Source organism: Numenius arquata, chromosome 8, assembly GCF_964106895.1.
Source record: "Numenius arquata chromosome 8, bNumArq3.hap1.1, whole genome shotgun sequence".
NCBI classification, from domain to species: Eukaryota; Metazoa; Chordata; class Aves; order Charadriiformes; family Scolopacidae; genus Numenius; species Numenius arquata.
Window position 1 is genome coordinate 15744208 of NC_133583.1, and position 27051 is coordinate 15771258.

Below are 27051 nucleotides of genomic sequence, written 5' to 3' on the forward strand. Positions count from 1 at the left end.
TTTTGTTTTCTTCTTGGTAAATGCTGTATCTACAACTTCTGCAATAATTCTTCAAACATAAGATAATTTGCTATTTTATCTCAAAGCCTAGTGAAAAGAAAAAAAGTATATTTATGAAAATTATTTGAAAGCAAGACTATACCATTTTCATGTTAGCATACTAATAGAGGCATGTATTTGTCATATACGTTCCTTGAGTAATTATTTTCCTATTATTTGCCAAAATCTCTTTAATGTTTTCGCTTTCCATATAAAGTTAAAACGTATGTAACAGTATCACCTTACACGATATCAGATCTATGATGCATTCCATAAATTGAAAGTACACCAATACATCTTTCTTCCAGTGTACTGCTCCATTTACCTTGTTTCACCGAGAAGCTAAAAACAATGTTCAATGACTTACAGACTGAGTCTCTGCTTTTCTTCTACACCTATGTAGACTGTTTTTTGCAATTTGTAAACTGAAACTGATCTGACTATACTTGACTTATTACTTGAAAAAAAATCATCATAAACATAGCTAATTAAGAAAAAGGATAGATGTTGTCCCTGAGTAGTTCTAACATACTGCCTGCATTTTATACCCATTATGCACCGTGTAGCACCCATTATTTTCTAAATATTTTTGTATTTACCAATTTATTGAGTGGTAGATTACCTAGCTCTTATATTAATGATAAACATTTATTTTACATATGTTGTTACAGTTACTTTTCTTTCACAATTGCTCTCAGTTGTTAGCAAGAGTTTACTTCTGGAACATCGAACGTTTATAAACACCTGTCAGTTGGAAAAAATTTCTTGACTAGGGGACAACGACATTGTCAAAGACAGATTATGTTAAAGTTTCAACTTCAGACAACACACTTGTGTTAAGAGGTTCAGCAAAAGACCTTAGTTACTAGGAAAAGAGGTCTTGCAAAGGCAGTATTAAAATACTTTTATATTAATTTTCCTTACTGCTGTTTCCCAGTAGAATTACACATCCCTTCTCTACTAGTTTAGTTTAAAAAAAAAAAAAAGAGAGAGAGAGAAGGCATTATATTCTATTTGCCTATATAGCTATATAGTTACTTCCCGTTTTACATGCATGGATTCTCCATGAGAAGAAATGCCAGCCACTGCTTGCAGGGAAAGCTTTTATAAACATAAAATTAATTGAAACAAATGCTGGACTTTGGACTGAACATTCCCACTAATATACTGGGAACATACATTGCCATATACCTGTCTTTACATAAAAGGAACAGAAATTCCCTTTGGAGAAAAACTTTAAATTTTAAACAAGTATCTGCATTTGGTCAAATTTCTAACGTTACTAGTGTAATCACTTCTAATATTCCATTACAGAAACCACAGGGATGGACGAGGCTCTCTTCAACAACTAGAGAAAACTGAGGCAGTGATAAAGGACGAAAGTGGTAGCTGTTATGTAAGATCCAGCAGAAGTTAACTATGGAAGACTACTAAGAACATGTACTTTTTATGAAAGCTACCATGGCACACTACTAAATATAGCTATGTTTTCCCTTTACTTTTGGTAAAACCATACGTTTATCGGGCATGGAAACTCTGACACAGCATCAGCCAGCGCTGTAACTACTAAAATAAATAAATTTTAGGAGCAAACCAGAACCGCCCGGGCTAAGGGAGGAGACGCCCCACCTGAACACCGCCCGCCTCAGGCCGGCCGGGACCGCTGAGGGGGACCCCCCGTTAACAGGGGGCTACACGCCGCTACGGTTGCTGCGGGAAGGGAAGCGGGAAAAGGAGGGCCGCACGGTCCCACCACGGCCATGTCAGCTCAGCACTGCCCTGCCACTGCCCCTTCTCCTCAGCCCCTCCACTACCATGCTGACCCACCACTGCCCACCACCGTCCCCTTCCCCTCAGCCTCGCGGCAGGTCCTGGGCATGCGCCGTACGCACGCACGCCCGCGCAGGCGCAGTAGGTGGGAGGGCAGGTGACGGGGCAGCGCCCGCGGGCCGCCGCCATGGTGTACATCTCCAACGGTGAGGGGCGGCCGGCGGGGGAGGGGGGCGGCGGCTGGAGCCCGGGCAGCGAGCTGGGGGCGGCTGGGGGGACACCGGGCCGGCGTTGGGCAGAGCGCTGTCTCCGCGGCCCGGCGCACAGCCCTGGTCTCGGCCCCGCGTCCGCCCCCTTCCCTGCGGCCTGGATTTCAGGCTTACGCAATTCTAAACGGGGATTAAGGACTTTGAGAATTCGGATCTGCGTACATCTGGAGCGTGACAGAGAAACAGCTTAGTCACATATAGGGAAGCAGAGGCTGTACTGGTGTTTTTTTGTATGTTTACCTGGGCACAATGTCTGCCTGGCGGTGGTGATACGATTATTTCAAGTACTTGGACAACACCCTGTAGGGAACGAAACTTGCCCCTGTTGCCCATGAAGTGTAGTTTCTCCAACCCCTTTGCAAATCCTAGAGTCAGGAGGTGTGTTTTTATGTACTGTACTGTACAGTGCCAGGCACTAAACATCGCTGGATGTTTTGATACGTTACAGGACAAGTTCTGGATAACCAGAGTCGGGCTCCTTGGAGTTTGTCAGCTATAACAGATTTCTTCTGGTCGATAGCAGATTTTGTGGTTCTGTTGTAAGTAGAAGTTCATTCTTTTGATGAGCTTTATTTTAGATTTGTCACAGATAGAAGCTACGCAGTGCTATCAGTAAGACAGCAACAAAAATGTTAGATTTACTCTTTAGCATTCCATATCTACTGTCCCCAAGACATACATGAATGCTTTACTATGACTGTGTGGCTTTGGTTATTAAGCACTATAGTATATTTAATACAAGTGTATGAAAAGTGGTGCTAACTTACTGGCAGTTCAAATGAGTTTTCTTACATTTCTTCTGTTTTAATACTGCAAAAAGGAAAAGCATATACTTTTGTTACACAGCTAGTTTCTAATAGCTGATCAAAGAATTAAGGCATTACTTGAAGAATTTGTACTGGTGACAGCAGAGTCTGGCTACGTAAAATAATCACACAGCAGTAATCACAAGTTTATGGCCCCAGATTGAAGCCAGTTAAGAAACAAAAATTTCTTTTGATGTATTCAACAGTCCTTCGTTATTTCAGTTATAGGTTTACGATTTATTCATTTCTTGCACTTTATTTACCAGAATAAAATAGATTTTATGATTTGAGCCTTACAGTAATTTGGAATTACTTCAGATTTTATCATCATACCTAGGAGAAAAATTGCAAAGATTTATTAAACAACAGTAACCTTGAGAAGATACACTGTTCATTCCTGAATACTACATATTGTTTTTAGCCCATTCCTTATCTTGCAATTCAAAAATTCAGAAACTCTATCAAGCAATCACTTCACCTAACTCCTGTTTTATTTTTCAGTTTTCAGAGTATTATTCAACCAGATTTGAGAAGAAGAGGCTACACATCGTCCTCCTATTTAGGATACAATGATGGAAGAGGGTATTTTTTCATATTCACTCGTTCTGATTATTTTTGCTATCTTAGCAAAATAATATCCTGTATTCAGATTACTGTTGTGATGTGCATTGAATCTGGTCACGTAAGGTGACTAAAATGTTGTTTATCTGCAGTATTTTGTCTGCAACTCATTGATAACAATACATAGCTTTGGATGGCTGTTGTAAGAGTATTGTCTGACTCTCACTGAAAGAATACTTCAGACCTGCCAATTAGACAATATGGATCTTTGTTGAAATGCTGTTTTGTTAGACTTGCTTATACTCAGCATTTGCTTTACAGCAATTCAGTCATTTCATGTATTAGATTATCTACAAAAAGTAAAACAGTTATAGGGATATCATTTTTATAAACACTATAGTTACTGCGTTTCTTTGTTCTTAATGGTTTGCCTACCTTTTGGGGGTTTTAGGACTGTGTAAAAAGCCTGTTAGCTGTAGCGTTCTCTTGTGGGACAGAAGCGATTAAAACAGCTGCATAAGAGAAATTTCCAAAAGTGGGGTTAGGGGGTTTTTTACAGCTTTTCACCCAAAAGGCAAACAGCTTTTCCAGAGGTTCTAACTTCCTCATTTAGAGACAACGTTATTCTATTTCTAGTTTAAAAATTTAACACCGATTGAATAGATGTTCTCCTTGCTTTCTTTATCAGGCCTCCAGCACAACCTCGCCGTAGGATGGGACGGATAAATAACTGGGGTGGAGGACCCAGTCCACCACCAATGGCTGGAGGTGGATGAGGAAGGTAATTCTAAATCTGCTGCATCCTGCTTTGAACTTTTTTTTTTTTAAGTAACAATGATAATTGCAGATTAAGGTAGAATGGAGCATTTTGTCCTCCTTTTGCAAAAGTTACCAAAAGAGGACCAGAATCAAACTGGTTAGATGCTTTCAGTAAAGGGACGGTAAAGGGGGGGGGGGGGGGAATGTAGGGGGGTGTTAATAGGTTTTGGCTCAGAATTGGTGAGCTTCTGCTTTTAATTGCGTAGAAGTGGATATACAAAGTGTAGCAAAAATTTTTGAACACTGATGATAAAAAAAAAAAAAAAAGATATTTGGAACTTTTCATCTTTTTTGCTGCTAATTTAAAGTCCTGTCCCGATCAGTTGTGACTGAAATTGTTTGCATTTCTACTGGTTATCATATGACGTGACTTTTTCTCTTGCTTAAAGTAAATAATTATCAATAGAAAAGAAGGAAAATTAATAAAGTTGTAAAAGACTATGAGTAAAAATCTTTTTTCCTGTTACAGTGATACAGTTATGCCAATCTTGAATTCCAGTATAGCATAAAAATCAGAATTGCTTAAAAAGGAGGAAAAAACATTTTAAAAAGCCATAATCATTACATTTCTTACAGTTGCCTGAACTTTAATTCTCTTCTATTAGTTTGGCTGGTGGGAGTTTCATCTAAGAATGAATGGATATATAGTATGGTTTAATTTACTTTAAGACTTAAGCAAACAGTACTTTTTCATTAAGCACTCCCCATTGATACCATAACAAAAGTTAGAAGAAAAAACACACATGCAGGTGATTAATACTTGTAAATCTTGTAGGGAAAAGTTCACATTCCAAAGAGCACATACAGCAGTATTTCAGTTCCCTAGAAAAAGGATAAGCTTCTCCCATGATTTTTTTTTTTTTTTCATTTGGATGGGGTATTTTTTTTTTTTTGACTGGACATGAGGCCAGCAGAAGGCCTGGGGAGGGCTTTTGGGTAATAATAGCAATGTGTTATCTACTCAGGAATAGAAATTTGCAAGCCTTTAGCACGTGTCATTTAGCTAATTAAAAACAATTGTATTTTAAAATCATTACATGATTTTTCTGTTGTGTTTAAATGTACTGTAATTACTTTTACCTTTTAGGTAAATGCCTGCTGAAGAGGCAGGCAAGAGCATACACATCTGCAAGCTGAAAGGGAAGAAGAGTTTAGTGATGGACCAAATGAGTTTGAATGTTTTGAATGTGTATGTCTAAATGGAAACTGTTCTGTGATAAAAGCAGATTAATGAAGTTGTACTGGGAACTCCTTCTTTAAGGATCTGGTGTAACTGAACTACAGTTTTATTAAATACATGTTTACTGTCTAAAGTCTTTGTATAGCATTTTACTGTAGTTGCAAAGTAATAAGTAAATTATATTTCGCTTGTCACAAGGCTGACTTTCTCGTTATTTTTAGAAAAAAAAGCCTGTCTGAAGTACAGTAAGGCCTTTTCTGTTCAAATGTATCAAATATAAATATGTATTATTCCTCAGTGTCCCTCAAAAGTCAAACATAAAGCAGTGCTTCCTAATAGGTTTTGTATTTACTCTATTTTTGTCAGTGCTAACATTCTACACTTTGCTGTATTTTCATGGTATTAATGATACTCTAAAAACACTTCTAAAATGCAACTTACAAATTATTTTGTTTTACAATCTTTGCTTTTTACAAACTCACTTCCTTAAGTTTGAAGAACCCACAACAGTTTATTGTTGTTTAGACAATTATTCTATCACCTGATGACCCCTCCCGACCCAGGAAGGGGGATCAGGGAAGAAACAAGGAAACCCAAGGGTTGAAATATAAATAGATTTAATAGAGGAAGACTACATAATTAACATTGGTAATACTAAAGAACCAATATTCATCCTGATACCAACATGAAATACACAAGGATCACTCTCAGCACATTCTATCAGAAGGAAGCTGTGCACTCCCAGCAGGGGACAGCAAATGTTGGGCACAGTGAGCGCTGTGGCTTCAGGAGGAAGGGAAGGGCTCAGGGGTCCAGAACCGGGGTGAGGGGTTCTCAGGATGGCAGCCATCCAGGGAGAGAGAGAACTTTTCAGCAAACTTTCTAATTTAAATTGAACATGACATTCATGGTACAAAGCAATAATGTTGTCCACCTTGGGTCAAGTGCCCGGGTCTTGCTCCTCCTTGTCCCCACACCTGGCAAAGCTCAAAAACACTGAGACCTTGAAACCCGCACACCAGAGCTAGCTGTAAAGTATACGTTTACAAATTCAGACACTAGTGTCTTCAAAAAATGCAGTTTTCCCTAGCATTAGGGGAGGCCTTACTGAAAAGTGAACTTACTGAAAGACCAATTAATTCTGTGTTGCTCAAACCAGGACAGACAAACATCCAGCAATGCCCCTTGGTGAAGATAAGCATTTGGTACTTAGTTGGCTTTTGCCAGCTGGTTATAGTGAAATCACTCCCTCCGGTGGCTCCCACTGCTGCTCCACATACCCAACACAAAGTTACCTTTTAAAGTTATCAAAGTTATCTTTTAAACTTGCTGTGAACAGGAGCCTTCAGCCTAATAAACCCACCTTCCTCAACTCCACTCAAACGTCACACCTTCATCCTTCACGAAGGAGCCCACAGATCAGGTGCGTACAGGTCGGTCGGTCATCATTAGTTCTTCACAGGTGTATCGCACGCATCAACTGTGCTGTGATATTTTTTTAGACAGTAGTTTTTAAGTTTTCTGGAGGACTGTATTACCCTCCTCTCCACCCCACCAGCTGTAACAGCCCAGCCGACAGGGCCTGGCTGCCGCTGGGTCAGACCTCCCTCAGCGGTGGGGGGGGCTCTCCGCTCCTCGTTTCCTGCCCTCAGCGCAGAGCCCGGGGCAGGGGCAGGCCCCCGGGGCAGCCGCTTCCTCCCCGCACCCCGCTACGAGCCCAGCCGAGGTGGCCCCGGGCGGGGGCAGGCGCTGAGGGGCTGCCCGGGCCGGCGAGCCCCCTCCCGCGGTCCCTGCCTGAGGGGCCGGCCGAACCGGCGAGCCCCTTCCCGCTGAGCCCCCCCGCAACGGTACCTGCTTGAGGGGCGGCGCCGGCCGCGGGCCCGCCCGCTTCCGCCCCGCACGGAGGCCGGGCTCGGCGCCGCTCGTCCCTCGCAGCGGCGGCTTCCGCCCGGCCGTGCTCACCCGGCGGGGAGCATGACCCAGGCGGAGAAGGGCGAGGCGGAGAATGGGAAGGACAAGGAGCGCGACCGGGAGCGCGAGCAGCGCGGCGTCAAGCGGCCCATTGTCCCCGCCGCCGTGCCCGAGTCCCTGCAGGAGGTGAGGCCCGGCCCGGCCGCCCCGGGTGCGGCGAGGGACAGGGCCGCGGCGGTGGGGTAAGGGCTCCTGGCTCGGCCTTTTAAAGGGCCGGGCGCGGGGGGACGGGCCGAAGGGGCTGACTGCCGTGCGCCTTGTTTCAGCAAATCCAGAGCAACTTCATCGTGGTGATACACCCCGGCTCCACCACCCTGCGGCTCGGGAGGGCCACCGACACGCTGCCCGTGGGCATCCCCCATGTCATCGCCCGGCGGCACAAGCAGCAGGGACAGGCGGCCTACAGGGACAGCTGGCTCCTGCGGGACGGGCTCAACGTAAGATGAGACACGCACCAAACGTGCTAAAATGGATGCTTTAAATATGTGTTTCTATCGTGGTTTTTCTCTTGTATAATGTGTATCTTCCCCTCATGCGTTATGGTTTTTTTCAGAGAAGAATACGTCTCAAGACGAACTTTTTTTCCCCCCTTTTAATGTGCTGTAGATGCCACCTTACTGAAGCCAGTAGATTTGCACCATTCTACATTTGCATTTTAGTTGATTTGTTCACAGTAAACCTAATAGATTGATAGGCTGAGGGTTCACACAGTGATTTCTCGGCTCTGTGTCTGAAATTTCTGTTTATAGAATGACAGCTGTAGAACTAGAACCAGACCCCTCCATTGGTGAATGCATTGGTTACAAGTTGGTTTGTAACTTGGATAACATAGCAAGTAATTTTAGTCCAACCTGCTCAAAAAATAGACGTAGCAATCTTATTCATAATTTGAATCTATACAAATAAATCATTAATCAAATTAATGTCTCTAATATTAAATCTCACCTTTAAATAATTGAGATCTATTTAAACATTTTTCCTCCTACTTAATACTTCTGTAGTTAAATAGATAATGTCCTGAGCTCACCACCCTGGAGATCAAGTCCAGCAGCCATTACAATCAATTAAAAGATTCAAGTTGACTTAGACAAATAGGTGTTGGGAGCTGTAATATAAAAAAGAGTTTCCTTAAAAATAAGCATATGCTCATTTTACATTGTACAAACCTCTCTCTTTTCTACAGTCTGTCAACTACAGTAATGATGTCATGGCTTAATAATAGCTTCAGTATTACTGGTATACAGACATGTAGTTAGAAAGTAAGTATTATATGGCATATTTGTGTGTTTTGTTTAGAAACCTGAAAGTACTGAGCAGAGACAAAATGGCCTTAAAATGGTGGACCAAGCAATATGGTCCAAAAAGATGTCAAATGGCGCAAGGCGTATACCAGTGTCACCTGATCAGGTAACTCATTCTTAAGATTTTATTAAATTGTTCATTCGTATAGTCATTCGGTGTGATGCTATGTTTTAGCGAACAAGACTAGATATCCTTTTTACAGCACACTGTTGTGCGACCTAACTCTGAAGAGCTGAGAAAACGAAGATTTAAAATGGTTCTTCAAGGGCTGGGATGGGGAGGGGTGTTTCTTTTTTCCTTCATGCATAAAAAGTGATTGGTGAAATATTTATCAAGAGCATTTGTTTTGATTACATTTCAGGCCAGGTCATACAACAGACAGATGCGGCCGGCTATTTTAGATCACAGCTCTGGGGCCAAGTGGACAAACACATCAAATCATCCTGAATTTTTGGTAGGAGAAGAGGTAAGCTTCAATTTCCCACTGAAAGGAGGCTTAGTATTATGTTTTAATGCGGCTATGTAATCAGTAGCAGTTTGCTATATATTAGTATGTATTGAAAAGCATATAAATTTAGTTAAGCAATTCATGAGAAGCTTTACTGTGGACTAACTGAATATTTATTATCATTTAACAAGACCAGACAGTTTCCCCCATTTGCCCAGCAAGTAACCTGAATCCTTTGCTGCTATAAATCAGTGTTTCTGTAGGGACTAGGTGAGAATGTGGCCCATGTGGTGTAACTCAGAGAAAAGGCAAGAAACTGTTAAAAGGATCAGTACGTGGAATCACTGCTGAGTAATTAAGTATTCATGAGCTTCAAAGAGTCTTTAAATTATTTTGGTTACTAATTTGAGATAATGGGAGAACATGCTGTTATGTCTGTGGATATGAAAATTCAAACAGTTTAAACCATATATTTAATGTCTTTTTTTTTTTTTTTTAATGCTTTATAATCAAGCCCTGTTAAAAAGAAAGGGACCATTTTGCTGTCATACTGGTCTGAGTGCTGGTGCATGTCATCTTGTATCTGCTTCTGAAATACTTTTCTAATATTTGTTAGCTTTTGGGAAAAGCAAGCAAACTAATCTTTTGGGAACATCATCTCTTATTTGCAGGCACTGTACGTTAATCCACTAGATTCTTACAATATACATTGGCCTATTAGAAGAGGGCAATTGAATCTCCACACAGGACCCGGTGGCTCCCTCACTGCCGTATTAGCAGACCTTGAAGTTATATGGTCACACGCAATACAAAAATATCTGGAAATACCACTGAAAGACTTGAAGGTGAGCTGCGAACACGTTCACGTGGGCTGTATCCACTTCTGTAAATGTTACTATAAAAGAGAAGCAACCTGCTGTTCCTGGTAGCCTCTTACTGGTGGTTTTCTTAATGAATAAGTTCTTTCTACTGCTGGTGAGCGTGGTTCCAAAGACTTCATTTGGAACTTTGTGCATGTCTTTAAGACAAAAGTTGTTAATAGAGTACCAAGGAGGTTTGGAAATCCTACTGTAGAAATTTCACAGTCTTAATCTGGGGTTGGTTTTTTTGTGGTGACTAAAAAGGACGCAACTGAGGAATGGGTGCCTAATACTTGCATAAATTTCTTCTCCTTGCAGAACAGGTGTTTTTCTCATATCAGATGTACTTTTAAACATTTGAGTGGCCTATAAACTTTTAACTTGGTATTTACTCTGAACTCATTTTTCAAATTATTAAAACCCTTCCCCCTTTCCATAATTTTGCTTCTTTTAATAACTTTTATGCTATACTTTCTTCCTTAGCATCAGGTATTCAAGAATGCAAAGAGAAACTTAAAATGAGAGCTGGCTTTAATTTACTGTTCTTACATTCAGTATTACAGATGCATTTTACTAATTCCAGACATCTATAATAAACAACACGTGAAAGAACTGGTAAATATGATCCTAATGAAGATGGGCTTCTCAGGTAAAACCATACATAAGCAAGAACTTAATGATTAATAGCATAAAGATTTTTTTTTTTTTCCTTTAAGGTAGATTTTTGCACATCAATCCCAGTTTGGCTGGGACTAACACCTTTCATCTTTTGCTATTCCCATAACTGTTGTCTCTTTTAATGGGGCAGAACGGTTGGCTAGCATTGAAACAAGTTCCTTGGTTTGCTATTACGTATTCCAACCATGGGCTTCTCACTTCAGCTGAGATGAAAGTATCAACAGTCTGATTTCTCAAGTATTTCTAAAATGCACAATGTTAACTCTACAGAGCATTAAGATTCTTCGACTTCAAAAGTATATGATGTATAATTTTAAGATGTTGGAGATTAAAACTGCTGTTGTTTAATAATTAATCAGTATGAACTGCAAAGAGTTTCCAGGTGTTACTCTCAGCAGAAGATGTGCTTAGATATTATTCTTAAATAGTGAACCTGTTTAGCCTTTTCTATATTAATAGAAGACACTCATTTTACAAAAAGAAGAGACTTCCCATCAGAAAGAATAAAGTAGGTGGTATATAAATGCTGCAAAAAGAGAAACTGATCTCATGCGATCTAAATTTTGTTCACATACATATATATATTTGATTTGTTTCATCATGTTAAAATGAACAAGCCATCTTGGCCATTTTAGTTTTTGATCAGAATGGTTCCAAATCATACTTGGTTTGATTCCTCCCCAGTTTTTGCGTAGAAGTAATGTGAACAGTTACCATAGTAATAATACTATGTAAAAAAAGTACTGGCACTAGAATAGAAGAATTTGTGGTAGAAATGAGTTAGCTTCAGAGGAACAGGAAGAATACTAAAAAAACAAACAAAAGCAAAGCTTCATATTGATCTGATACATGAAAGTGAAAGTCAGAAAGTACTATTAGTAACTCTTAAAAGTGCCATTTCCTAAATATAATTTGGTGAAGAGCTGAACTGATTATGCAACATAATAAAATTCTCTTAATCTATCTAAAAACATATGCCTTTAAAACAGTAATTTTACTTAGTTTTTGTCTACAGTGCACAGCTCAATTGAGCTATTTTTTTCCTTCACTGGCTGGAAGGGTAGACTTGAACCTCCAGTACCTCACAAGAGTAGGTATGGGCTTGTGCTACAAACACAACGGTACTCCTTTACAGAGTTAAAGGTGGATTGAAAGGAAAGCAGAGGGTGAAACTGGACCTTGTTTTAGAACTACTTAAAGAGCATATCTAAAATGCTACTTGATATAATGATACTTGATTAAAACTAGAAAAAAATTAGGAAAATGCTTCATGTGCATCTGATAACCAAGACCCTGCAATACTGGTTAAAAAAGCAAGTAAAGTCTGGAGGTAGTATCTTTAATCTTGCGAAAAATAAGAACATACGAATATATGCCCGCTCTTAGCTTTTCTCAGGACTTTAAAGGCTTACCCAACAAAAAAATCTGTAAGTCACACCCCCCCCCTTCACTAAATATATTGAATTTTAGTGCAGTCAGGCTATTAGTAGATTTTAAAAGACATTAAGCTGTCATTTAAATGTTGGTAACATGGTCTGGAGCTTGGCATAAATTGGGTGTACTTTTTTCTCATATTACTAGGAATTGTTGTACACCAGGAGTCCGTCTGTGCTACCTTTGGAAGTGGTTTAAGCAGTGCCTGTATAGTAGATGTGGGAGATCAGAAGACAAGTGTTTGCTGTGTAGAAGATGGTGTTTCCCATCGCAACACCAGGTATCTTTGAATACACAGAATTATTATAAGCATATACTTACTTGCTTACCAATGACGTGACTGCAAAAACAAGAAAAATTCTTCTCTGTGCTTTAGGCTGTGCCTTGCTTATGGAGGATCTGATGTGTCAAGGTGTTTTTACTGGCTTATGCAACGAGCGGGGTTCCCATACAGGGACTGTCAGTTAACTAACAAGCTGGACTGTCTGCTGCTTCAGCACCTGAAGGAGACATTTTGTCATCTAGACCAGGTGAGAAGGGAAAATAGTGTATTCTCCCAATAATTTTTTTTTTTTTCCTTTACAGAATGCTACTCAGGAGAATCTTTTTATGAGTCTGCAATTGCTTGTAAATGGAATAAAATGTAATATTTTACTTAGCAGAATACTGGCAAAAGGTGGAGAAGCTTTAGACTTGGGGTATTTGTGACTTGTTTTATTTTTCTTCTGGTCAAAAGGAATCCCAACTCTTAGAAAAGTAGCTGCTTTGTTCATATGACTGAAAGAAGCTGATAGTAGCTGCATATTTGCTGGTTTTCAACTTCAGTTTTGTAAGATCTGCCGGCAGGTCTCTTTCTGTACAAAGCCTCATTTTAGAGGCTTAGGCATGTAGAAAGCTGTTTTGGCAGATCACGCTACAGGGAAGGGACTTCAAAAAGAATTCAAGAATAGGTAAATGAAATTCGTAGTGTTAAGAGTTTTGTTACATTTAATAGATTATGCGGCTTGATGAAGAGGTATAAAATAAAATTTTTTGCTTACATTGTTTTTGACCCTAGGACATTTCTGGATTGCAAGATCACGAGTTCCAAATCCGGCATCCGGATTCTCCAGCTTTATTATACCAGTTCCGATTAGGGGATGAAAAATTACAGGTGATTTTTCTAAAAAGTTGTAAGAATTGTAGTCATCATTCAGGCTCAGCACCTCACTTTGTATTGGCCCAGTGCTACTAAGACCACGTGATTTATGGATTATTCTGAACCTATACTTGTTGATTAATTACTATATGTATGAATGGGCCTAATGCAGCACTAGTGGATGCACAAGACTTCCTAACCAGCTTTAGCCAGAATGGTTGTAGCTTCAACTAAATGATATTTATCCTTCAACTATGTGATATTTGTCCTTCAGATGCAAGGAATGAATGCTAATTTTGCAATTTTTTAAGCTCACCATTGAATTTTCTCATTTTGTAACAAACTGCAGTGGAGGACTTATTTATCATACAATGCCAGAATCTGTAAAGAAACTTATACGTGTACAAGTGTCTTTGTTGCTGTTTGTTGTTTTTTTTTTCTTTGAATTATATATATATAAGCTGAAGACACTTTAGCCTTTTACAAAACTTTTGGGGAAAAAAGTATATTTAAATTTGAATTGTGAGAAAAATAGAACAAGGTTTTTCTTTTTTTTTTTATAGTAAATGCCAAAAAAAGGAAAAAATATGAGGTAAAACCATGCCAAATCTCTCATTCTTCAGGCTCCAATGGCTCTGTTTTATCCAGCAACTTTTGGAATTGTTGGACAAAAAATGACAACTTTGCAGCACAGGTCACAAGGTGACCCTGAGGATCCTCATGATGAACATTACCTGCTAGCCACGCAAAGTAAGCAGGAGCAGGTGTGTGAATCCTAGTTTTATTTTTCATTAAGTGTTATTTAATTGGGGAATAAAATCAGGACTCATTAGCTCATCTCAGAAACCAAAGTTTGTTATCTGGGCCAGAAGCATTAATGAATAAATTTAGAGTAAGGAATTATGGATGTCTAGACAAGTCTTTAATTAGAACTGTGTATATTCAGAGTCTAAGAGGGCTTCGCATTAAGGCATTGATAAATCTGATGGAGTTCAGAATAAAACCCTTACTTTGTAAGTAGAGATTAAAATGGAAATTATATGAGGTAATAATGCAATGCTTAACCTTTCTGTGCAAAAAGGAAGTACAGTGGTGTTTAGTTAAGTCTCTGTATTGTTCAGTAACCTGCAGAAGATGTTTCTGCATTTTTCATAGTTCAACTTGTTTTCTCATTTTTAAGTCTGCAAAAGCTACAGCTGATAGAAAATCCATGTCGAAGCCTGGTGCGTTTGAGGGAGAGTTGAGAGGCCAAGCCTCAGACATTTCAGAGAGGATCTACCCACAAGAAGTGGAACTGGGATCTTCCCAGAGTGATTGTATGATATCTGGAAATGATTCAGAGGAACCTTTAACTGCACACATGTCCAGGAAAACAGCAATTTCTCAGTTTGAAGGCAAAGCCTTGGGCCTTGACAAAGCCATTCTTCATAGTATTGACTGCTGTGGTAAGAGTTACATTTGTACAACTCTGTAAAATACGCATGTCAGTGTGGATTTATGGTAACTCCTGTATTTTACCAAAGTAAGATGTAAGTTTTATCATTTCTAGAGTAGCTATGCTGTTCCTTATACTTGCATCTTTGTTGAGGTTTCTTGAGCTAGATGTTTTGAATCTCCAATGTATAGAAAAAGATTTTTTAAAAGCAAACACTATCTGGTTTGACTTGGACTAAACTCTTTATAGTACAAATACAGGCCATATTAACTTTAAAAATCAGATCTTTTTCTATATATCCATTCATTCCAGCATCTGATGATACAAAAAAGAAGATGTACAGCTCCATCTTAGTTGTGGGAGGAGGCCTTATGTTTCATAAAGCTCAGGAGTTTCTTCAACACCGAATTCTCAACAAAATGCCACCGTCTTTTAGAAGAGTCGTTGAAAATGTTGAAGTCATCACAAGACCTAAGGTATGCTGTTAACTAATAGCTAAATGGTTAATAAACTATGATTGATTCAAATCTTCAAAAGATTAAAAATACCTATTCTTTCAGTTGGATATCTGAGGAAGTTTAGGAGAGCTTTCAGCTCCTAACACAGCGCTCACCAATTATAGGCAGGAAGTTAGAGCTACAGCAAGAGCGTTACTCCTATCGATCGCTGAAGTGTTTATTAGCTAAAGGCCATATTCTTAAAGAAGCAGTTATTATGAAGTTAACCTGTCTGCTCAGCAAGAGATTGTGTTGCTTGGGTTTTTTTTATGACTATTAAGGTAAAAGAAAGTATGGCATTAAAAGACCAATTTTCATTTGACATAAATCAGGCGAAATTTGTAAAATCAAAATAAACCTTTTTTTAGAACTTCCATTGCTGAGGGCAGGATTTCCATGACATGCCTAAAAGACGTCTTTTACAAAAAAAAAATAAAAATTCTTTCCATATTTTTATCTCACTATTTTTTCCTGAATAGTTTTGAAAAAATTCTATTCTCCTCCCCTCACTCCCAAGATTCTGAGTGGTGAATACTGTTGAAAAAATTAGGATACGGGTTTTGAGAACTATGCAAATTTACACTAGTGATTGTGTCAAATTTGTGTTTTGAATTTAGGATATGGATCCCCGCTTAATTGCATGGAAAGGAGGTGCTGTTTTAGCCTGTCTTGATACAACTCAGGAGCTATGGATATATCAGCGAGAGTGGCAGCGCTTTGGTGTCAGAATGTTAAGAGAGCGAGCTGCATTTGTATGGTAATGGGCATGTCTACAGTGGAACATGATTAACTGAGGATTCCTTTCCCCAAACACTCCCTTTTTCCAGTGCAGATGTATTGATCTTCTGCTGATAGATATTTTTGTATTTTATTAAAACTAACTAAACTCAGATTTTTCCAAAGTGGTGAAAAAGTCTTCAGCTTTGCTATACTTTATCTTTTGAATTGTATGCATTAAATTCTGCGTACAGAGTATCACAGTCATCTCCAAATTCACTACATTTGTATTATATAGGTTATGTATATTAAAATTCCACAGGGAATTGGAGGTATAAAATGTTGATGTGGCAGATGTTAAGCCAAGATTCATTCCAGATACATGTACGTAGAAGCAATAGCTGAAGAGTGCAGACTGTGGGTTTAATGCCTTATTCTGATTATTACTCTAATGTTACTAGGAGATGAAATTGTTATATGTTCACCATGGGAAAAGTGAAATAGAGAACCCAAACTACAGTTGTTGTTGGTATTTTGCTCATATAATAAATTATATTATTCAGTGGAAAGACTTTAGAATTTGAAAGTGGAGTATTTTTGCTTGCCTGTTCTCATCATGAAAAGCTCTTCTAGCTTTTCATTATTCATGGTAGTAATCTACCCTTTTCCCTATTTAAGATATCCAATATAATACAATCAAAAAAACTAGATACATTTTTATACAACCAGCACCAACCTCAGTCCTGTGGTACCCGCACATCAGCATTTTCTCCCAACAAATAATCCTGAGTTAGAGAAGTCCTATTCGTTGGGTTTTTTTCTTCTGTAATGAAGGCTCCTGCCACCCTCAGATCACACCTCAAATCCATATCTGCAATTATAATCTAGATTAAAACTATTAAAACACTTATAACAATATAATAAATATCAAAGATCAATGATGTAGTTTCTACAGAGCACACAAGAAAGAACTGACTTCCTTTTAATCTGCTTTCATTTGAAGTTCTAAAGAGAACAGATATTTCCACTCAAATTGTCCTGTAATCTTATCTGAAAGTATTTTACTGCAGGCTGTGATTACATTCTTGTATTTTATTTAAGACTAGAACCTCTGGGCCACTTTTATTGAAGATAGCATGCAATACTTCAAATTTTACCCTAGCAAGATTATTTTGAGGAGGTGAAGGGGGCATTCCCTTCAAGAAAAGGGTCAAGAATTCCTGTTATAGAAGAAATATATTTTTTTTAAGTCGCATGATTGTGATACAGAAGAGAAAGTACATACGTACAAAGATCTTGTTTAGGTTTGTTGTTACACAAATGGTTTTCCACAGCAAACACTTCACAACTTCACGTCACTGGGTGCTGACACTTGGACACAGTAAGGGTGAGGTAAATTACTCCATTTTAAAAGCTCCATTATTCCTACAACAGCATATCAAACATACTTTAAATGCACGCTGTAACTCAACAAAATAACAGAATCACAAAACCAGCCTTTAAGTCATGTTGGAAAACCTGTGCTGCTGAACTGCACCTGAGGCTCCCATCAGTTAACTTCACAGACTCTGCACAGAGGAGAGCAGTACCTCTAAATTACAGACTGTGTTCTGGTACTTACACAACCAATTACTTCTGACTGATAGTTTTATTTGAGCACAAATTTCTTATTTAATTTCTTATTATGGAAGTCACTTCTTAGTTTGCCACAACTTAGAAAGAAATGTTTTGTTCGAGATTTGTTTCAACTAAGCTTGTGTTAAATATGGCCATGCACCTCATTGCATGAAACAGAAAGGTCTCTGTAGAAGTTGTCAATGTCCTTCATAAGACAGTATTTTGGATAGAAGTTCAGAGCGCTCTGTAAATTGTCATATGAACTCACCTCATTGAAAGAAACCACCACATATTTTGTTCAGAGGACTGATTTGTCATCTCCCCGCAGAAGAGGTCTGCTGCAAGAGTGAATAGATTTTCAAGCTTATTGTGGTTTCTCATGCTGTTACAAGAAGCATCATGTACAGCAGTGATAGGGTTTGAACTGAGGAAAATCACCCAATCTGCTGCTGCTTTTTTGGACAGGACCTTTTTCAGCAATTCTCCTTTTCTCCCACAGTTAGAATAACATCAGTCTGGCAGCCCTCATGCAGGAGCTCAGCAAAAAAGTGTGATGTAAACACACTTCTTCTGGATATATATCCAGTACTTTAACACATAGTTGTAGCTGCACCTGATGGAAGAATTGCCTTCTAAATTAATCTATTTAACAAAAAAGACACCATATGCTCTTTTAAAATGTCAGTATTTCTAGGGACAATGTAAATGAAATTTGAATGTCATTCTAAATTGGTATGGAGGGATTGACTCTGTGCCTCTGACTTTTTCCCACAAAAAAAAAAATTACATACCTTTGTATAAAAGTATGAAAAGGAAAAATAGTGAACTCAAATTGCATTTAGAGCTCAGATTCCCATCTTCCTGTTGAACTTGGACAACTTCTCTGGACCTCATCTCTCCAAAAATGTACAAAATAGTTTAGCAAAACAGTGTTCAGTAGCTGGAACAGTTTAAGGTCAGCTACACCAAGGGAGCAGCCTTGCATACAGACTGATGAGACGAGCATAGCAGTTGCACAGTACACATAATCTGTTAGTCTTTCTTCAAAACTAATACTGTAAAAAAAAGTGCTAAGCAAACAAAAATTAAACAGCAAAGTGCTTACATGACCCCAGTTGATATTTGCTAAAGAGGAAAGGACTAACCAAAAATTGTCCACACTCTAAATGATTCACTGTTTTTACAAGTGTTTAAGAGACTAAATATTCACTCTCCATTTAGGAAATAAACAAGGGAAGGAAAAAGGCCGGGCCTACATTAGCAAGTAGCATGCTAGAATGGCAGAGATTACAGAGCAAAACAACTGGGGCCAAGGAACAAATTTCTGCACTATTTCGGGGGAGTTCCTGCAGCCTGGCCCTAATCCAGTCCTGTGCCCTCCATGCCCATTAGTGGCTAGACTATGTTATATTCATTAGAGCACATCTTCCAGTTTAATTTCATCTGAGAGAATCAAGCCTGCACTCCTCAACCACCCTGCAATATGAACCAAACCGTAGTGAGGCTGATGGGCAATTCCCTTCAAAAGCACAATACTGATGTAAATGAAAACATTAATGTAGCCACATCCAGAGTTTCCTAAACAAACTTGAGAGAGTTTCTATTATGATGACACCTAAAATGTAGTCTCTTTCATATGATCTTATCTCATCTAAAAGGATGCTTGCAGCAAAACTCAAAGAAGAGGAATTAAAGAAATACTGCAGTTCAAAAAAGTGAGAACTCTTAGCTCGGTCTGTGATGGCACGAGCCACCACCACAGCAATACATATTGTCACAAGTAGAGCAGCAAGGAGGAAACACAAATCTTCCAACTGAATTGATTGTGAGGATCTCTAAACAAGAAAGAACAATCACATTGAAACAAGTCTTGCACAGCTGAAAAAGCTTTCCAGTGCTTCTACATGGAGAGAAATTGTGCTAAAAGGTAATACAAAATGGTTAATAATCACATTGAGAACTACAGAGCTGTTGACTAAGTTACTTAATTTTCTTCCCTGTTTGGAAAGAAACGAGAGATATCACTCTGAATCTGCTCCCTCTGAGTTCCTCCCATGTTTCTGGAATGTACCTCCTCCTGCAGCCTGACATCTCATCAGTTGTTCTATCTTCCTTTTTGTTTAGTTTTGCCATGAGCAACAGTTCAAAATAACTAATTACTGAACTGCAGGATTCCTGTACTAAGCATAAAACTTCAACATTTAAGAGGAGGAGGATGACAGGCAAAATTTGCAATGAAGTGTACATAAAGTCACCTAAGACCGAAGTCGTCTGCTTTTTAACAGGATTTTGATACTCACGTATCGGTATACCAAAACATCTATTTTCACATAATTTTGCAAACATCCAGGAGAAAATCTGCTGAATATACATGATACATAATGCAACACAAAATACTGGGTGGTTACTGTTTAGTTTGCACTGCATATTGACTCAAGAATGATAAATACTCAACTAACCATTGGCTTTCCTCTTCACACAGTTTGTTAGTTTTTCTGTAGGCCTCGGGCAGTCGTAGCCACACTTAGCAAAGTAAGGAATTATCTGGGGGAAAAAGAAAAAAAAATAATTCCAATGCACAGTAAAATTGGATTTCTGCAAAGATCAATTCCTTTCACGTATTTCCTTCTGTACTAAGGTTTGGGCTCCTGACAGGAGTCCTATCTTTCCCACAACTGTTACCAGATTTTCTTGAAACATAGTTTCCTTACACCTGATACAAATAACAAAAAATGAAGAGCGGGTCCTGAGATAGGTAAGAATCTAAGAAAATTCAGTGTGAACATATCAGGTATGTTTACTTTAAGCTTTGTGGCACGGGGACGCTCTACAGAACAGTAGAATTAAATTACCACCATGAGAAGAGGCTTGATATCTACCAATTTGTAAGTAAAAAAAAATTAATAAGAAAAATACTAAGTGATACACAGTGCTATGCTTGTGTTTTCTTAGTCAGAAATAGTACAACTGTTTACACCAATTAACTATATAAAAGCAAATACTTTTTTCACTGAAAATAAATCAAAAATGTTACCTCTACAAATACATCGGTGCTCTCATCGCTCCCTGGTATCCTCATGGAAATTATAGTTTCATTGATCTAATGATGAAATGAAATCCTGAAGAAGAGCATGGGAGGGAGAAAAAAAGTCCAAGACATTTATCACTGAAGGAGTCAGTACTAACTTAAATCATATTAAATATTTAATTACATTTCAAATTGCATTTAATAGGCTTCAAAACTATTACATATTATTAAACTCAGATTTATAGATAGTGCATATATTTACCTTTAAATCTACTAGTCTAACGTAACAATAGAGGGTGAATATCTTAGTAGGAATTACGAGGCGGTGCATTACAAGCATGGTGCGTTTCATGTTAGTGAAGCCTAATTAACTAGATACTATATATTTTCTTACGTTTTTATGTTCATTGATTAATATAATTCTGAACAAAATAAAATTGTTTAAAAAATATTCTTAGAAATAAAGAATATAATCTCAAAAATTAAAATAATGTATTTTAACAATGAAGCAGAGCTCTTCTGACAGAAGCCACGGTTCTTTTAGACCATCTCCTCATTGTCTGCTGCCCAGCTCTGCTGATCTGACTTCAGTAGAAACATGTGGTTCCTGCTGTGCTAGGAAGGAAGGAGAACTTAGAGAGCTATGCTTTCAATTTATTAAGATTTAACAGAAGGTTACCTTTGCTTCTATGTTTTTTTCAAGAAGTACTTCATACTTTTGACGCTCATAAAGCATTATTAAATATTCTTGCCCAAGACTGCTTGTTGTAAAATTCACTTCTAATTCTGTCTCTGTTTTACAAAGTTCTTCACCCTACCACGCCTTATACACTTGCCTTCTGCAACAGTCTGTTTGTCAATGACTCTCTAAAGCAAAACCAGGCCTTATATCTTTTTGAATAAAACTGAGCAGAAAGCCCATCACATCCTAAATGGTTAGTTTTACTCAATTTTCATGCACTATTTTTAACATTTTTCTTTAAGGATTGTTCACCTCACAGTGATCAGATATGTTTCTATTAATACAGGTACGGGAACTAAGCACATTTTATATTGCTTTTTTTATCACTGACCATAAATAAAGCTTTCTGTTAAGTCTTTCTCTTATATCCATCAATATTTTGATTCTCATGTTGATAAAATTAGGTACTGATTCCACTGAAGTAAACTTAGTTATTCCAGTGTAAAAAAAATTACGTAACAGAAAAATCCACACCCTGTCTCCAAACTGAGAAATAAACATTCGTATCTTTCCAATGACAGCCCGTTGGTTGGATAAAGCAGAAAAAGACAACTTACACATTTTGATTCACTTTGATTCTGCTTTCAGCTTTACAGCCAAATATTGTGCTAACTTCAGAACCTCTATCTTCTGCTACAACAGTGTAATAAAGTGTCCTTCAGAATTCTGTAATCTAGCCATTAAAGCAGGAATAATATTGGCTTCCTAGATAACTAATAGTGCCGCTTGTTCGGGATATAAACATAAGTAAGTTTATTAACACTTTCTAAACATACCTTTCTGCATTTAAGTCCCACTCTTTAATAGTTAGGACTAATGTTAGCAGGGCAACAACTAGTATTCTTACAAAAATCAGCCATGTCTATTATAATGCATACCTTGAATTGCGTGGTGACTGCCACTGACACTTGGTTTTACATGCAGCTATTCCTATAAATATTTAACAAAAATGTGAAACATCAACTTCTGTTCTCAACTGAAATGCAAATTCAAGGATGCAAACATACTAAGAGCAAAAGTTAGCTATAATGCATTTAATGAAATGTGCTAAAATGAAATTTTGAATCTCTTAAAAAAATTACAGTACAAAATTAAGGTAAGAATACTATATTTTATGTACTTATGTATATATCTACTTCTCAAAATAAAGGATTTTAAAGTGCTTTAAAGAAATGTTTAGGTAGTGCAGCCACTTTTGAGGTTTAATAGATGGCAAAACCAACCATTAACAGTACTTCATGGAAGTCATTATTATCTACTTTGTGAGAACAAAGGAGAAAAAACAAGATTAACTGGCATAGAAATAACAGGATGCTGTTTATTTTGAAGTTTACATAGTCACTGCAACAGTATTTAAGAAGTTTACTAAGAACAGATTAGGAACATATTCATTAATATTTAATCTGCAAGCACAAATGAAGAATTGAGGGAGAGACTTTGAGCAACTTTCTCAAAGGGAGACTTGCTCAAGATCAAAGATCTCAAACATATGTAGAAACAAATCCTAAAGCTCAAGTTTTCCACTGTATCCCTGGTTGTGCCATTGAGTAGTAGGACACCTATGAACAATCAGTAACATAGGTCCATGCTATACATGGTCAGTGAGCCAAGTGACAAGATTCAAATAATTAGGTGAAGAAGCTTAAATTTTTTATGATCAGGTCAACAACACAACACATCAACCACATATAGGCCTTGCATGTACACACATATATCTAATATTTATTTGCAGCCTTCACCATTATACTTATTCCCATCACGCAAGGGCATTTTTTTAGCGCATCTCAGGGAAATTTCTTACAGAATGCCTTATTAAAAATTGATATATTTTTCCTCTATTGTCAACACGGCTGAAGAGAGATGGCTGCCTTTTTGCTGTATGTTTACAAATAAAATCGACTCAACAAGTTGGAAGATCTGTCTTCATGCGTATATATTTTTATTTTTTTTAGCAGGGCGGCTCTAGAAAATAGAAACTGAAAGGAATAATGAAGACGTTAAAAAAAAATAAAGTCAGCGTGAAGCAGGCAGGCACTGCATGACAGGAAATGGGTGATGACAATACTGGAGAAGAGCCACAAAAGGTGACTAAAAAGATTCAGATGATAACGATGGGACAATGCAATAGAAAAGATATTAGTTCCCTGAGCCAAGGACAGAAGGGTTGATCCTCTGAGTAGCCGAGGTTAAGGTAGCATCACTGATTTGTACAATTGATAACTAACCCATGAAACACTGGACACCTGCAGGAGGAGCCCTCGCAACCACATGGGAAACTCCTCCATTTTTTCACATTCAAAACAGTGAACACGGCCAAAATTCTGTGCTACATGTCTACTCCTGCTTAACTGCTGAAATTACTCTACTGCTTCATAAAACTTTTTTTTTTTTTTTTTTAAGTTAACATGTCATCAAAAGAGAAATCATTGGGCATCAGGAAGAAGGAACTTTGAAGAGCTGGGGAAAAACTCCTAGAGTCCCAGCAGACAATTCCTTCATGAGGGAATGGCTATTTGAGCAACTGATTCTAGTAAATATTTCTAACCACCCTTACCATAACTGTTGGACACTTTTAATTATATGGTTGGTAGACTGTCTAATGAAACTAAAATAATTTAAATATTTAAAGTGTTTGAACACTATAACTGATTTTTAGTACTCGGAAATGTGATTACTGTGCTACACAACATGGAAGTTCACCTCAAAGGCTTTTTTTCTTTTGCTGTTATCAAGGTGCTGCAAAAAATACTCCTAACTGTGAGAATCACTGTAATTCACAAACATTTATTGAAATACGTGGGAAAACACCACGCATGGAAAGAATGCATTGCATTTCTAGAATATTCCCTACTTTCTGTCCAGTTACATTTTATAGCCTCAGTACAGGAAACATGGGATTCAAGTTGAAAACTTAAGAAATTAAGATGGGGGGCTGGTGGGGGAGTAAGTTTAAAAGATTACCATGAAATCTTGAAGTTCACTTCTACTTAGAGTGAATTGAAGAATTTTCATCTTCATTTGAACAGCCAGACATCAACAGGCACAATTTTGTGGACTCAAGTTTGGCTTTCCCACCTGAAGATTTCCCTTGCATAGAGTAAGAGAAGTTTCAATAAAAAGACAGCCTAGAAAAAAGGGATAGAATTTTCAATTACCATTTACTCAATGTGAGAAAGAAGAATAAACATTATTATCATGACTTTCAAAAGTGGCTTATACTCTCAAATTGACCTTCCACTAGCTAAGCTTAAATACACAGCAACTGAGAAGCATCAGCCTGAATTCTAACACTTTATTAAGGACTTACATATAACTGCTGCTTTGTACATTTAAACAGTAACAGACACTCATGACACTTGGTGCTCTGCTAAACAGAACAGTAATATTTAAAAATCAATTCTGTCCCCTCAAGTTATTCATAGCTGAAGACACACTTGTGGAAGCTACAGTAGAAATTAGTACAAGTCATTAGTATTAGCTGCATGAAAGGACAACACAGCAAAACCGGAGCAGATTAAAGATTATAAAAAATTCTGAATAGTTGCTAATCCTAGAGTCTATACAGACAATACAGAAAACTCACTTTTAATTTGTTCCTTGTCTACCTCAGTGAAAGCTTATATAACTTTTGCTTAAAAAAGTTAATGACCTGCTTTTGTTTAAGTTTCTGACACTGCAGATAATCCTGATTTATGCTAATCTATTTTCAAGAATCAGGACCACAGAAGTCTTGCTTCAGCCATGTTTTATGGGCAGAACTCATTGAAATTGAAGGAGTCAACATAGTAACATTTTTTTTTTTTTTGTGTAAAAACAAAAAATAATTACTGATTCTTATTAGTCTCATCAGAGTGCTTAAGAGATCTATCAAGGGGCTAAGACTAGGACTTCACTGTGGCTGGTGCTACACAGTCAGAGATCAAACCTCCACTATTCACTGAAAAGAAATAGAATAGTTCTTAAATGTATATATTTCATGCATATTTATATCTATTGTTTGTATATTCTTATACACATTGAATGCATATTTTCAATGGACTTTTTATTTGCTTACTGAATAAGAGCATTGAAGGTGTACAAAATTATTCAAACACTGCAAAACCCCCATCAGCTTGGTTTCAAGCATTCTTAATCACTGTGAAGATTAAAGACCACTTACATCAACGACACATTTACTCATATTTCCACAGGGGACAATTACTCTTTTCCATTAATGAATAATTATTCAGAAGTTCACAGTCTGGTGCCTAAGTATGAATAACCAACCACCCGGAGACTCTCCATTATTTTCTGCTTATCTAACTAAGAGCAAAAACATTAACAAGCAATTATCCCAGAAAAATATTAATCATCCAATACATTCCGAGCAGACTGATAAGGAAGGACTTGGGAAAATAATCAGCATCTACAAGCAATATCGTAGGTACCTTAGCAGAGACTATTGTCATTACAAGATGAATGGAGAACGTGTAAGTTCTCACAACAAATATCTTGATTAGTCTTCATTGTATCATCGTTATTCTACCATGAGCATTCTGAATGGGAAAACAAGACTCTTGGGTTCATCCTGCACCGACTCTTTGCACAATACCCACCCGTGGCCATTTCACAAGGAATTTCATGGGATCTTCTCCTCACCACCACCTTTTAATGCAGTTTAGCCAACAACAAGTATGCACTAAAGTGCATGCACAGTGCACTAAATGCACTGAAGATACTTAGAGGACAAAGCCAACAGAAAAGTAAGTTTCATGATGGCTACAAAGGTCCTGTAATATTTTTAGTACTTTTTGGCTACCACTGAGGATTATTGTTGAACCCACACTTATCAGTGATGACTACTGGAACGGACTGGTCGTCATTGCTGGGGTAACGGGTTCGTTAACACAGACTGATGCGGTGGGGCAACGCGTTTTACTATTTGCTCACTTCCAGACCGAGGCGTTCTCCTGGAAACACGCATCTCACAGGTACGGATCGCAATTAAAGCCTGGAATTGCAGGTGCCAGCTCAGCTTCCCCAGGCAGGTGGAGGAACCTCAGGGCCCGCTCCCGAGGGCCGCGCCCGCAGGCCAACACCGCTGAGGGGGCTCCCTCCCGGCGGGAGGTTCCCGCCGCTTCCCCCCCCTTCACCTCAAGCCGCTCCCGCTGCAAAACGGCTTCGCAGCCGAGCTAACAACGCTGTCGATTGTGTTTGCTTTAAGGAGGGGCGGGAGTTGCGGGGGGGAGTCTTTTGTCTACCCGACTTCGGGGCTGGGCGGAAAAGTTAAAGCGCTCCCGGCATGAACGGGGAGGTCGCCTCAGCGCCGGGCCTGCCCCGCCGCTCCAGCAGCCCAGCCGCCCGGGGACTCCAGCGGGACGGGCGAGGCGGCGGACTTCGTCCCGCTGCCGCTCTGGCCGGTTTCGAAACGGCACGAAGTCTCTCGCACGGCGGCCAAAGGGTGCATTCCTGTGGAAAGTTCCACGCGCTCCCCTGCCCTGCCTCCCCCACAGACCTCTCCCCTTGCCGCAGCCAGTCCTGGGCGCGGGAGCCCCGGCCCCGCCGCGCAACGCAGCGCAGCCCGCCCCCAGCTCCGCGCCCTCCCGCCGGCGGCCCCGTCGCCTCACAGGGAGCGCCCCCGCCCTCCGCGCCGGGCAGCTGCGAAGGGGAGCGCCGCCGGGGCTTCCCGCGGAGGCGTGCGAGTGAGTGTGGCCGCAACCGGTAGGCTGAGGAGGCTCTGAGAGGAGAGTTCCTGGGAGCC

The 27051-nt window shown here is 38.9% G+C and overlaps 2 protein-coding genes across 3 annotated transcripts; both read left to right on the forward strand.

Annotated features, from left to right (window-relative positions):
- Positions 1-1943: 1943 nt before the first annotated feature.
- SELENOK (selenoprotein K) lies at positions 1944-5639 on the forward strand. 2 transcript variants are annotated; one of them, XM_074152448.1, is made up of 5 exons: positions 1944-2015; positions 2527-2617; positions 3386-3466; positions 4134-4226; positions 5352-5639. In XM_074152448.1, exons 1-5 carry the CDS (start codon positions 1997-1999, stop codon positions 5353-5355), a joined length of 288 nt encoding a protein of 95 aa, XP_074008549.1. In that variant the 5' UTR covers positions 1944-1996; the 3' UTR covers positions 5356-5639. The 2 variants fall into 2 exon arrangements, with proteins under 2 accessions (XP_074008549.1, XP_074008550.1); XM_074152449.1 differs by lacking the exon at positions 5352-5639 and having other exon boundaries at positions 1997-2015; positions 4134-4230.
- Positions 5640-7342: 1703 nt separating this feature from the next.
- Positions 7343-16506, forward strand: ACTR8 (actin related protein 8). The gene is made up of 13 exons (XM_074151723.1): positions 7343-7541; positions 7682-7852; positions 8712-8822; positions 9079-9183; positions 9837-10010; positions 10581-10674; positions 12285-12417; positions 12514-12667; positions 13195-13290; positions 13899-14039; positions 14456-14720; positions 15023-15186; positions 15825-16506. The coding sequence occupies exons 1-13, from the start codon at positions 7419-7421 to the stop codon at positions 15966-15968; spliced, it is 1875 nt and encodes a 624-aa protein (XP_074007824.1). The 5' UTR covers positions 7343-7418; the 3' UTR covers positions 15969-16506.
- The last annotated feature ends 10545 nt before the right edge of the window (positions 16507-27051 follow it).

Coding starts and splice junctions, on each gene's coding strand:
- ACTR8 (XM_074151723.1), top strand. CDS start 7,419: ATGACCCAGGCGGAGAAGGGCGAGGCGGAGAATGGGAAGGACAAGGAG. Junction 8,823..9,078: donor TACCAGTGTCACCTGATCAG/GTAACTCATTCT, acceptor ATTACATTTCAG/GCCAGGTCATACAACAGACA. Junction 12,668..13,194: donor CATTTTGTCATCTAGACCAG/GTGAGAAGGGAA, acceptor TTTTGACCCTAG/GACATTTCTGGATTGCAAGA.